Here is a 13,136-nt window from a genome sequence, read left to right on the forward strand (position 1 = left end):
TAGAAATCTAAAAAATCTAGGTACACCTGAACAACCTATATGACCTTACAAATTGCAAACTTGCTAAATAAACATGTTCCCGGAGTATACCACCGTTATGAATGCAACTCTCTCTTTTAATTTAGGTTGAGATTGCTTAAGTAGATGTTTGTAATTTTAATTACTAAAAAAGAGGTAGAGTAACATATAAAGAAAGTAAATATTACAAGTCAAAATACCATTATCAGCAAACACTTTAACAGCGTTTATAGAAAAAGTACAGAGTGAAGTTTGTAAAAAGGTTACACATAAGCATTATTGAACCAAAAATACTGCAAATTTGTACTTGTTTACCAAGAAACAAAGATTGGCATTAAGAAAGAAAATTGACACATGATTAGAGTGGTCTGTAGGAACACAAATCGTCTCTATGACTTTATTATATACATAAAAAGAAAACGCATATTGATAGAGGGTTGTAGAGGAAAGAAACGAAGATAAAAAGATTCATTTTACATGATGTTTGAATGTTTAAACTACCCTTGACTCATTATTAATACTCGAGGTATATGTTTTTTTTTTGACGGGATATTCGAGGTATATGTTGTAAGTGCTGACCCAATGACAGTCACCGAGTGCTCGGCAAAGAAGACACTTTTCTTGACTACCAGCCAGAGACTCCAAAAGAATCCAATTTAACCTGGCAATGCAACAAAAATATCAGTAGGTGGAATGAGCGGACGTAAACTCGTCCAAATCAGACAATAGTAGCAAAACAGATAAGGCAGTACTAATTCAAACGAAGTACAAGTAATAATGTAAATGTATTTTTAAAAGATGCATTTTTCTAATGCAATATGAAGAACAAGTGATTCAATTTTAGGAACACACCCTCAATAATAATCCTCGATCAGAGTTGTTCTCACTTCCGAACTGGGCATGAATAGATCTAATACTCTAATTCATTCACTCTAAGGACCGAAGCCCGTTGCAGCAGAGGTGTAAACAACTATGATCAAGCAGAAAAGATGTGAAAAAAAGAGTACTTCAGGATGCTTTTCTATATCATACCGAAATGTGATTGACCAAAGTTGTCCTCATCAAGATTCTGAAGGCTAATTAAAGTCCAGTGTCCAAAGTACATCACATATTTCAATTTCTAACAACTCAAAGGGTGAGTTAACAAATGCAAAACATTGGTTCCAGGAAGACTTAACATGGCTAGTATTATTCATTCAAAACAGCAGTTTATTGTTTTTGGTTACGAACAAGAATCAATAATCTCCCGAATCTGAGATGACAAATCTTAATGATAATTGACTGATTCTGCCTATCCAAAAGGATGTCCACCAATTTCTAGGCTAAATCTCCCTACAAACATTTGAAATTTATACCTCACTTACTTTTCCGTGTTTCCTCTATTCAGCCTTCATATTAATTTTTCATGCTTTCCTCAACCATGTCTTCCTGTCTGCTCAAATGCTTCTATGAAACTCACATTGGATCATGGCTCAAATTGACTTACAAACTCATGTGGACCGTGTTCAACCTCAGGAGAGTCTTTTGATACACATAGGAGAGTCTTTTGATACACATAGTGAACCTATTTCTCTTAAATCTTTTGATCCTCTCGTTGACACTATCCATGTTGCACAAGAAAATGACTTACATGATAGTGAGTAACCTATAACTATAAGTGAATCATGCGTCTTATAAACAATAATAATCACAATCTAATCTGAATGTTCCTGAATCATGCAAGTGAGTAACCGTTCTAGCAGTAGACTTGAGAAAAACTCAAAGCTTGATCATTTAATAGTCTCAGCTACAGTCTGTCCACTTACAGCACATAGCAACTTGAAACCATTAACATACTTCCTATACAAAGGTATCTCCCTTCTTGATCAAGCAGGTCCTCCTAACATTTTCAACGTAATGTATACATTTGATCCATAATAGTATAACACGAGCTTGTATTTTAAATAAGCATACTAATATATTATGGATTTTATGCATAAATCTAGTTCAAGCAGGGAAAAAAAACGCGCTCGCGTTCGCGGGAACGGTCGCGTTGTCGCGGGAATGGCTTGTAACGGCGAAATAGAACGTTTCGCGGCCGTCGAGTCGTGAATTTTTTTAAAAAATTCACATTAATATGTTTTAACCTTATTTGAATTTTTCTAGTTTATGAAGCATTATTACAACATAATATAATTTCAGTATTTAAGAAAACATATTTAGAAACTGATCACCATCTTGTAAGAGTTGGAGTGCACTTCTTCTACAAACCTAGGCCATTTTTCAATCTTATAAACATTCGGGTGCCTTTTCTATCTTAATTTATATGGACTTATTATGTTGAACTTAAATTATATGTGTTTATTTTTTCCTAAACTCAACTTATCTAATTTAAGTATTTACCTTATCGGAAGTTGTTATCTTGAATTTATTTTTTCTGAGGCAAATGAAATTGAGGTGGGGAGAAAAGAGCTTGGAAACAAAAGCTTATCAGATTAGTAAACTTGATCACTGTTTTTTCAGCATGGATGGAAACAAATTCCTCCATTCTATCATATAATATCGTGAGTAAAGCACGTGAGGCAGCATGAAGCCCTAAAAACCAGTTAGTTTCAATCCTGAATTCTTGGGGAGAAAAGAAAAGGTGGGACTCATGACTGCACCAGTTAAACAACCACGATATACTTATAAACTTAACTATATTCCTTCACGTATCAAATATGTTTAATACAAACATGCACCTTTTCAGTTTTCACTAATCTTGCAAACAGAAGAGCCCCAACACACACAAGATTAATTCCATGCTTTGAGAAAAGGCCCGAAATCACCAAAGCAGAAAAAAACCAACAATAACTTCATAAATAACACAACTCTAAAGCTTGTTTTTATCAAAATTCAACAAAAATGGCAGCAAAACTGTAAGCTATTGTTTCATGGTCCAAGTCCAAAATATCAATGAGATAAACAAAAGAAGCTCACCACAATTATATACATATACACTATTGAAATTGTTGAATATGCAACTGAAACAAGTTTAATACTATAAACTTATACTGTTATACTTATACTGTTAGCTAAACCCATCTCCACATTTTAGCTAATGTGACAGCCAAACATATATTTTCAGCTAATAGATGTCAGTTTCTTTTTAATATTGAGCCAATAAAAAATGGCAATAGATCAAATGTACCTCTCAGCAGCCCTAACAACCAATCTTCCTGCAACACTTCGAACTTTGTTTGATTGAGGGGACTCATTTCCATCACCGGACTTTGGCAATCCAAAAAAAAAAGCTCCTATTAGTAAAAATTCAAGTGCACAGTTAACACAAAAAGTAATTGTTCAATATCATTCCCATTATTGGCCATCATATTACAACAAAGAAGAAGTCAGCACCAAAAGTAATTGTTCCCTAAGCAACATTAAAAATAGATTGAAAAGTAATAAACACCTAGAATTACATGAAGGAAACAAGGATAGCGAGAAGGTTAAGAAGAAGTATACCCTATAATTCTGAGGTTTCATTAAAAACTGCAAAGAATATGCCAATATGATGGTTAGTCCCATCCCAGACACGAAGGGGGTCTAATGCTACAAAGCATAAAGAGCAATAGAATCGTGAGTAAGAATCAGAGCTAAGTGATGGCAGGGAAAAGTATTGAGAATATGATAGTATCAAGACACCTACATTTTCCATTGCAAGTAATCCCTTGTCCACAGCATAAGAACTCCGAGAGTTGTGAAAAATATCATAAATCCTGTCAAACCGAGCCCGGTCTTTGTTTCATTTAAGATAACAACAAGAATATCACAGTTATAAACTATATGCATATCATTATAGAGATAGCTAGCACAATAGCATTTTCTTTGCCAGATCTCCTAACGATAATGAGTGGCTTCCTTTTTGAGATATAGGCAAAATAAGTACAATACCACTTACAGTCAATAATAACTTTACATACAACCTTCTTAAGTGGCAAACCACAAAGTAAGATGCATGCATGAGATGAATTTCAGTGGCTTTCTCTTCTTCTATTTCACAAAAAAATATTTACACTTAATATTATGATTTGTCACAATAGTAGCAATTGTATATAAAAAAAAAGACATAAACTAATTAGTAACAATTGTATATAAAAAAAAATAAGAAATAAAATTTATAGACAACCACATATATATTTCTTTAACTTCTTGCGTCCCATTAAATAACTCTATTAGCTAGAGGGATGAAAAGAAGAGGTATATAATACATAAGTTTCTCAAACGAAAGAAATGAAACCTGAACTTCATTTTTAAGGAAAGGAATTGCATTCCAAAATGTTGAAACCAAGTTATACCCCTCTCCCTAACAAACATAATAGCAATAACCAACATAATAAGCTCATCTCACCACCATCTAGAGTCCTATGTTATCAATTCCACATATTGCATTTTCAATTAGTTATGAGAGAAACTGGACCTAGATAAGGTAAACTACTCACGAACCCCGTGTCCCTAAGAAATGCACATGCACAAGTTATGACCATTTACAATTTTAGGACATTCCAAAAGAAATTTCCAAAAGAAGTCGCTTAAATCATTGAGTATACTCTCTCTTTATGTAACTATGATAGCTCTCGAAATTTTAACCTTGTACTACATGTTAAGGGAGCTAAAAGTATTTCATTTCTTCAAAAACACTATCTTATAGGCCACTCGATTATTTCTTTAATATGGGTAACATTCTAGAAATCAGACATTTTCTCCATCAACCTGTGTTTGAAAGAGGATAAAAGCAATAATAATTTTTCTTAATGATCAGTTAACTAATTACTCTAATAACTACACAAATGGAAAAGAAAAACACAACAGTTATAACAAGTTTAATATAGAAAGAATCATGCTAGTAATAGAATCACATTTAACTTTTTCGAAGTCGTATGAAGTAGCATACATATGTTTGGCAAAAAGTGAATTCACATCATATGAATCACATATACTCTGAATAAAGATGTTAATTAGTCCATAACCACAATTTTTAGTATCTAAATATCAAGAAAAAGTAAAATGTTTGCTACCTTTTTCTGTCGTTCATCTCGAAAGAAACCATTTTTGCCAACTGAACTAAATGCAGCTCTCAATTGATTGCGAATCAGAAAATCCACACAGTGTATGCTGCATAAATTGAATCGAAACTACAATAAGAACCAAATAAAATCAAGATCAACTAATTAACAATCCAAGCACAACATACACATCGACACATTATTATAATTAAAAGGAGCATTTTAGCAAGATCAGGTGTGCAAACTTGATATGTTAGTGTGGCAAAGTTAAGAGTTGTAGTTGCAAACTTGATATGTTAGTGTGGCAAACTCAGATTCTCCACTTAAACAACTATAGTAGGTTGCAAGTGTACGCAAGAGTTGTAGTTGCAGAATATTGAGTAACAGAGACACGTTTTTTAGTGTTGTTGCTAGAAGAGCTCCCTCTTATTTCAATTGAACCTGAACTGAAGTTTAGTGAAAAGGGTACATTTTCTCAGATTTAATTAGTTGAGTTCTGGGTGTGGTTTGTCTAATAGCTAAAGCGAATGAGATGGTTCTGGACCATTTGTCGACATCTTTTCCCACCTCATCAGGAAGAGAGGGGTATTTTGTGATGGAGTTGGTTGGTTTTGCTACACATTCCAACAGTTGCCTTCCAATCTCACGGACAATATCAATGCGAAATGAACTGTAGTTGATTTTGCGAAGGAAATCATATAAGCTTGGTCCAAGGTTCTCAAAAACCAGTGAAGACCACTTGACAATTCAGCCATAAATCTTAGCTCCAAAACTTATGTGTAATTGGGAAAATCCATTCTAAAACAAAAATATTATCTATATACTTACAATACAATTATAGTTATGATTATCAAACCAATTTCTTATTTGCACACAACTGCAAAGGGACAAACGAAATTCAACCATTGCATTGCCACACAACAGCAAGCACACAGATGCAAGTGCAATAAGGATAAATTACTCACCGACTACCTCCTATATCATGTTTACCCAGTTGTTGCAACACATAAATTTCAATCATTGCTGCCTCCCAATACTTTCTGATTGCACGTATAATTTTTAGGGCGACCATTCTTTCCGCTCACGATCCCAGCACTCCAATACCCGACTAAAGGTACCTAAAGCAAACATATGATGCAAAACAAGTGTAGCTTAGTAACTATAGCTTTATATGAGAACACTAACTGCAAACCAAATTGCAAGCAAAATTGAAATTTAAGCAAAAATTATCAAAATTTAGCAATCATAATTTCACATCAAAGATTCAACAATTAGAGAGTCAAAGAAGCAAGCAGGAGAGACTGTAACAACCTTGTTGATTTCAATTGCAGAAAACTTCCCTAATTTCAAAATAGTAAAGTTAAATCAACGGAGGAAAAAAAGGAGGAATACCAGAAGAATTGGAGATGGGAAGCCAAGAAGAAGTAAGGTTGAGGTGTCTAGCTTGGCGATTGAGGTTGCTGCTGAAGCTTGCAATGGTGACTCGAGGCTCGCTGCCATTGAGAATATGTCACTAAGGAGAGAGAAACTACAACAAATGACCCTCCCATCCATCTAATGATCAAAACATACCCTTCTGCAAACAAATGAAGCATAGAATCAACCAACAAGCAAGGGTAACAACAAAAACGGCAGTAGATACGCAGGGCAACAACAACAGCGGTGTACGAGCAATACCATCCCTAAATGGATTTACGATTTCGTTTTTATGTGCAGATAATGATGAAACTCCAAAATTCGAACTATAAGTAACCAAATATTGGGAAAATCACAAAACCTTAAAAAATCCATGAGAAATTAGATCTTAATTCTAGCAAGTTCGAAAAAGTATCACAAGATCTAAAACAAATAGCAAATAAACACATGATCTAACTAAAAGAATTGGAATTTCAAGGAAACTAAAGATTAGAGATAAAATTGACTAACCCTTGAAATATAAAGCCAATAATCGAAAGCCGCTGCTGAAAAAGGAGGGAGCCGGGCCGGCAGATCATCGGAAGTTTTTGTGGGGTTGAATTTTTTCTGGGTTCGAAATTCGAAAAGTATCTCACTCAAATCACTACAAATTCAACACACACAAAAAAAAAAATCAGAAGATTCATTAGTAAAATCGAACAACAACAACAACATTAAACAAAAAAAAGAGAAAGAGGAGAGTGAAAAAAGAACGATGAGCAAAGAAGAAGCCGCGACGAAGGAAGACATGAGCAGGACGATCAGTTGAATCGCTCTAGAGATCCGGACTCTAAAAAGCGCTCTTTCGCACAAACTGAACCCTTTTTTTCTTTCTTTTCGCCGGCAACAATGGCGTCTGATCATTATAGAGAAGCAAAATTGAAAAAGAGAGAGAAAGGAAGGAGAGAGAGCGAACAAGATGGGAAATGACCTCATAGTAGTAGTGGCAAAGAGAAGAGAGAGAAGACAGAGAGACAGAATTCATAATCCTAAATCATTATACATGAAAAATTCATAATCCTGAAGCTAAATCTACCAAACTGATACAAAACAGATGACGTTGAAACCCTAATTCGACCTTAATTCGATAAAAAAAATTCGCTGCATCATAAATTCCAAAATTCAGAACCCTAACCTAGTTGTTGCTGTCGTTGCAGCTGTTGTTGATGCCGCTATTGCTAGCTGAAATGAGCATAGCTCCGGTACCTCAGAAATATATCGTACATGGAAATTAAATGAATTCAAGTGGAGAAACATACATCCATTACAGTTATAGTTGCATCTGACAGCAGAAGAGGTCCTACTGAAGCTGAATCAACTGTTAGAGTCAATCTGGATGCCAAATCATCCTTTCAAAGTTTTTCAACCTATAAAAGGTTAGGAATGTCATGCTAAGAAAGCAAGAAAATTAATGATTGTTTCCTGAATAACATAAAATGCTTTGGTCTTGGATTAACAAAACAACAATATGAAAAGATGAAAATTGCTATACATAAATGGAATCGAGACAGGATCAAAATAGTATCGAGAAATTCATCATGGACTTCACCTGGGATACAACAAAGTCAACAGAATCTGCGATAAATGGCTCATGGGGGCCATCACGAATACCCGTCAAGACATATCGTTTCAAAAGGAATGAAGGAGTCCAGCTTACACTGCATAATTGCATAATAATCAGAGCATTTCCTATGTAACATGCAAAATAAAGGGGAAAATCGTGTGAACAAGATATTGGTACAATACAATCATACGTTATAATGGTTCCACTAATTTGGATAACATGTAGTAAATAAGACACAAGAAGAAAATAGGAGTGAACTACACAGATCCATGTTAAAGCAAAGCAGCCATAGAACACAATCTTGAGTATATTACTTATCTTCCCATCTTGGCTGACTACAATGACATGAGTCATTCACTAAAAAAGAGATAATATCATAATATACTAAACAAAAAAGGATTACAAGTGCAACCACCACAGAAACAGATGCAGTAATGGAAGATCAACAACACATAGCGAGCTCTATTACTCTTCATAAACAATCGAAATATAACAAATATACATATAAAATCTGAAGTAAGCAATCAGTTCTCAAAATCGATACAAACAACACTTTCTTTTCAACATTACGACAATTAGATGTCACATACTCAATTCTAATGTTTAACTTACCTCACAGACTCATTGCTGCTGTCAGAAATCAACGACACCATCACCAACTGTAATTTCAAGGTTAAAAGTTATACACAAATAATACACCATCACCAACTGTAACACGCACTCATTTTTCCAGGAAAAAAAACTCCAACGATCATCTATTCAAACAACCCTCTCTCTCTTCTCCTCTTGATCAGTCAATCACCCAAAAAAACTCTCAAATTCAATGCAAAAAAAAATCAAAATTGGTCCTCAATTAGAGCTACATATGAACGAAAAGAAGAAATTGAAACCCGATTGTAAGAGAAAACATGGCGAAAATTGAATAGAACCCTAGAAATGGAGCCGTAATTTAGGGGGAGAAAAAAAGGAAACAATAACGAAAAAATGGATGATGAAATGACGAAAAACATAACCTAAAGCAAGTAGGTCTGGTTTTGGAGAGAGAAAAAATGGGTAAGAAAATGAAAAAATAGAAGAAGAATGAGAGAGAGAATGGTAAAAGGAGAACAAAAAAAGGAGGGGAAAGGAGTTACCTGTGAACCGGGAAACAACGTCGTTGAAGCTTCTCCTTCTCGACCATCACCGGCGGGTAGGCTTTTGGTGTTGAATGATTCGGCTTCAGCTGAAACATAACCTAATTTTCGCCATTGATGAATGTCTAAAAATTCCCACAATATCAAACCCTAAAAAGTTTGACTAAAGAGTGAGAGAAACAAAGAGAAAGAGGAGAGAGAATTGGCTGGAAAGAAACACAGAGTCAGAGAGAAAGGAGATGACTGAATTGTAAGGAGGAGAATAATTGGATGGCTGAGATTGGATGAAGATTGGATGAAGATTGGATGGCTGAGATGTTTGGTTGCTTATGAATAGTGAATTTCATGGTTTTGTCACCCATAACACTATTGAAATGAATAGTGCCCAACTTCCAACTTTTTAAGGGTCTAAGATAATTGAATTATTAATGGTCAAAATTGTATTGGTAGGTCAGTTTAAACTATTACATTTAATTTTTTGTCGAAAATGCCCCCTAAATAACTTTGCTCCACTTTTTCTCCACTTTTTCTCCTTAAACCCTACCCTCCCACTGAAAAACCCAATCTTCTCCTTCCACTTCCAGTGATTTTCCAGCATCAACAATGGCTTCCCTCATCGCAGTTCGCACTCCTCGTCCATATTCTCTCTCCTCCCTCCTCAAGATTCCTTCATCATCTTTCCTATTCTTAAACACTAACTCTAAAACCCTCAAATACCCTCTTCTATTTCGTTCTTTCTCCACCTTCACCAACTATTCTCATCCTCTTCAACCTACTGATAATCCTCAAAATTACCCTCCTAATCAAAACCCTAATTCTTGGCATCATCAATCTCAAGGTGGTTTTTCTCCTCCACCCATAAACCCTAATTTCACCCCCAATTATCGCTCCCAACAACAACAACACCAACAACAGCAAAATCATTGGAATCAACAAAATCAAGGGTACCCAATTCGAGGAAACCCTAATCATGGGTATCCACAACCACCACAACCACAAACGCAACAACCACCACAATCACCTCATAGAAACTCTCCTCAATGGGTTCAGAATCAGGCCCATCAAGGCCCAGGGCAGGTCCAGAATGTCCAGAATCAAGCCCAGCAAGGCCCAGTTGAGCAGCAGCATTTGAATGTGGACTTGAGGAGTATGGCTTTGGAGGGGAAGGTGAAGGAGATTATTGAGTTGATGGAGAAAGGAGCTAAAGCTGATGGGGAATGTTTTTATGTGTTGTTTGAAAAATGTGGGAACCCTAAGTTACTTGAGAGTGCAAAAAAGGTACATGATTTCTTTCTTAGGTCTACATTTAGGGGTGAACTTAGATTGATTAATAAAGTGCTTGAAATGTATGCAAAATGTGGGAGTATGGTGGATGCTAGGCGGGTTTTCGATCATATGTTGGATCGAAATATGGATTCTTGGCATTTGATGATTAGGGGATATGCTAGTAACTCGCTTGGGGATGAAGGGTTACAGTTGTTTGAGAAGATGAGGGAGCTTGGGCTGCGGCCTACTAGCGAGACGTTTCAGGCTGTTTTGTTGGCGTGTGCGGGTGCTGAAGCTGTAGAAGAAGGATTTATCTATTTGGAGAAGATGAAAACTGAGTATGGAATTGAGCCACAGTTGGAGCATTATTTGGGGGTGTTGGATGTTCTTGGAGCTTCTGGACATCTTGAAGAAGCTAGGAATTATATCGAAAAGTTGCAAATACAGCCGAATGTGGCATTTTGGGAATCACTGAGGGATTATGCTAAGCTTCATGGGGATATTGATCTTGAGGACCATATAGATGAGTTGATAATTGATCTTGATCCTTCCAAGGCTGTTGCTAATAAACTCCCAACTCCACCCCCGAGAAAGCGTATGGCAGTGAATCTTATGGAGGGAAGGAACAGACTTCCTGAGTTTAAAAATCCTACTTTGTACAATGATGATGAGAAATACAAGGCTGCTCTGAAGGAACAAGGTTATGTGCCGGATACTAGATATGTTCTTCATGACATTGATCAGGAAGCTAAAGAACAGGCCCTGCTATATCATAGTGAGAGGTTAGCTATTGCTTATGGCTTGATCAGTACCCCACCCAGGACACCTCTCAGGATCATTAAGAACCTAAGGATTTGCGGTGATTGTCACAACGCCATAAAAATCATGTCCAAGATTGTTGGGAGGGAGTTGATTGTCAGGGACAACAAGCGGTTCCATCATTTCAAGGATGGCAAATGCTCTTGTGGGGATTACTGGTGAAGGCTTAGTTGCTTTGAACTTCCATATCATCAGGGTTTTTTTAGTCTGTGCAGTAAGCTTGCGTTGTGAAAATCTTATGTCCAATTAGCAGGTCTAACTCGAACTGTGGGTTGACGGATGCATATTGACAATCTTATTGAGGGTTAGTCTTGTTTTTGCACAATGTCAATGTAATTAAGAGATGTGAGTTATAAATGGCAATTGGATGCCCTTGGTGTCCACTTTCCAATATGGTTTCACTCTTTATAGTTTCGGTGGCGCCCTCCTCCTTACACCTTATCTGGCTTAAAGGAATTATTTTCAATTTTCAAATAGCAGTTTTTTGAAGCTACATTATCTGTTTGTTTTATCTTGTTACCTTGATCATGCTCACAGATTTTTATACATCGATTACACTTTGATCATTTGATGAAGGGTTGGTTCATCATGAGCTTGTTGGCTATCATTTGGTGTATGAGGCTGCACCCTGTTATCAAGAATGCATATGATAAAGTTCTTGACACATTTCACCATTTTCTTATTGTCCTTTGATGCTTTGTTTAGGCACTTCTAATTCATGAGGATCTTACCTTCCTAGTAGTAGAGGCTGGGATTTCCATCTGCAATGCATTTGCTCAAATATGGTGAGTTATGTTTGGGGACCTCTGACCAGAACCTAGAAAGAAATCTAAGTTATTGTCCTGCTAGTTCCTTTGCTTTTTATGCCTTTTGCTATTATCACATGGCGGTCTGAACACGAGGTTGTTTAAACCAAATATATGGCTGGGATTTCCATCTGCAATGCATTTGCTCAAATATGGTCTTTCATGAACGCAAAAAACATATTGAAGGTGATTGTCATTTTGCTCGTGATGCGGTCTGTAATACCTCCAAATTTCTCTCTTTTGGAAAATACATTATAATATAAAACACTTGAGAAACTTGAAAGTATGCCACGTGATAACGTTAAAAGCTTTAATACTAACTACTAACTAAACTTTAACTAATGTAGTGGAATAATTGAACTAACTTCTCTTTATCGAAATAACTTTATTGTACAACTATATAACAATGGAAATAAAGAAAATAAAATAACAACTCATTGACTAATAATGATTCCTCACTAGTTCCCCTGCATGAAGTATGCATCATATCAACTTGAAAAATCTGCTTGCCAAAATAGGTCATCAGAGGGACTCGAATTTGACCGGCGAAAACTCGTGTTTCGTGTGGTGCTTGTGGTGGCTGGAAGTAAACCGACGTGGGGTGAGTTGGGGGGCTGGGCTGGCAGGGGGAGGGGTAGGGGCTGCGGCGGTGGAGGGGAGAGGGAGGGGGTGGAGGGGACAAATCCCCTCTTCGAATTTCAACAACTCACCTGAGAGATCTCGCAACTCAGGCGAGAAATTCTGCAGCACGGGTGTACAAAAGAAGATAGAGGTGCGGCGGGACGAGAGAGAGGCGCGAAGCATGGGAGGGGGTAATTCGAAGAAGGAAGGTGGGGGTTACTTTAGCTCGCTGGAGCTCTTCTCTCCCATTCGTGGTGCTACCGCTGCCATTGTGCTGGCAAGGGGAGGGGGTGGGGGCTGCGGCGGAGGAAAGGGGGAAGGGGGCTGGGCTAACAAGGTGGAGGGGTGGGGGTTGCGGCGGTGGAGGGGTGGGTAAGGATTAGAGTTAGTGTTAGGGTTTAGATTTTAGGGGTTAGGGGTTAGATTAGGA

The 13,136-nt window shown here is 36.8% G+C and overlaps 1 protein-coding gene and 1 long non-coding RNA gene across 19 annotated transcripts; one reads left to right on the forward strand and one right to left on the reverse strand.

Annotated features, from left to right (window-relative positions):
- Positions 1-309: 309 nt before the first annotated feature.
- Positions 310-9,507, reverse strand: LOC104904041 (uncharacterized). Of its 18 annotated transcripts, XR_008970436.1 has the most exons (14): positions 9,195-9,507; positions 8,674-8,720; positions 8,047-8,155; positions 7,757-7,864; positions 7,633-7,679; positions 6,969-7,101; positions 6,435-6,618; positions 6,008-6,160; positions 5,055-5,151; positions 3,686-3,755; positions 3,502-3,588; positions 3,188-3,267; positions 871-1,897; positions 310-679 (listed from the first exon to the last, which is right to left on the reverse strand). It is a non-coding gene; the product is annotated as an uncharacterized LOC104904041 (long non-coding RNA). The 18 variants fall into 18 exon arrangements; XR_008970445.1 differs by having other exon boundaries at positions 310-1,897; positions 5,055-5,171; positions 9,195-9,491; XR_007276455.2 differs by lacking the exon at positions 871-1,897 and having other exon boundaries at positions 3,188-3,293; positions 9,195-9,486.
- Positions 9,508-9,692: 185 nt separating this feature from the next.
- On the forward strand, positions 9,693-11,775 carry LOC104898280 (pentatricopeptide repeat-containing protein At2g15690, mitochondrial). Its single transcript, XM_010685334.4, has one exon. It carries the CDS (start codon positions 9,798-9,800, stop codon positions 11,439-11,441), a length of 1,644 nt encoding a protein of 547 aa, XP_010683636.2. The 5' UTR covers positions 9,693-9,797; the 3' UTR covers positions 11,442-11,775.
- Positions 11,776-13,136: the final 1,361 nt, after the last annotated feature.

The sequence above is a fragment of the Beta vulgaris genome, chromosome 7 (genome assembly GCF_026745355.1).
Source record: "Beta vulgaris subsp. vulgaris cultivar EL10 chromosome 7, EL10.2, whole genome shotgun sequence".
NCBI classification, from domain to species: domain Eukaryota; kingdom Viridiplantae; phylum Streptophyta; class Magnoliopsida; order Caryophyllales; family Amaranthaceae; genus Beta; species Beta vulgaris.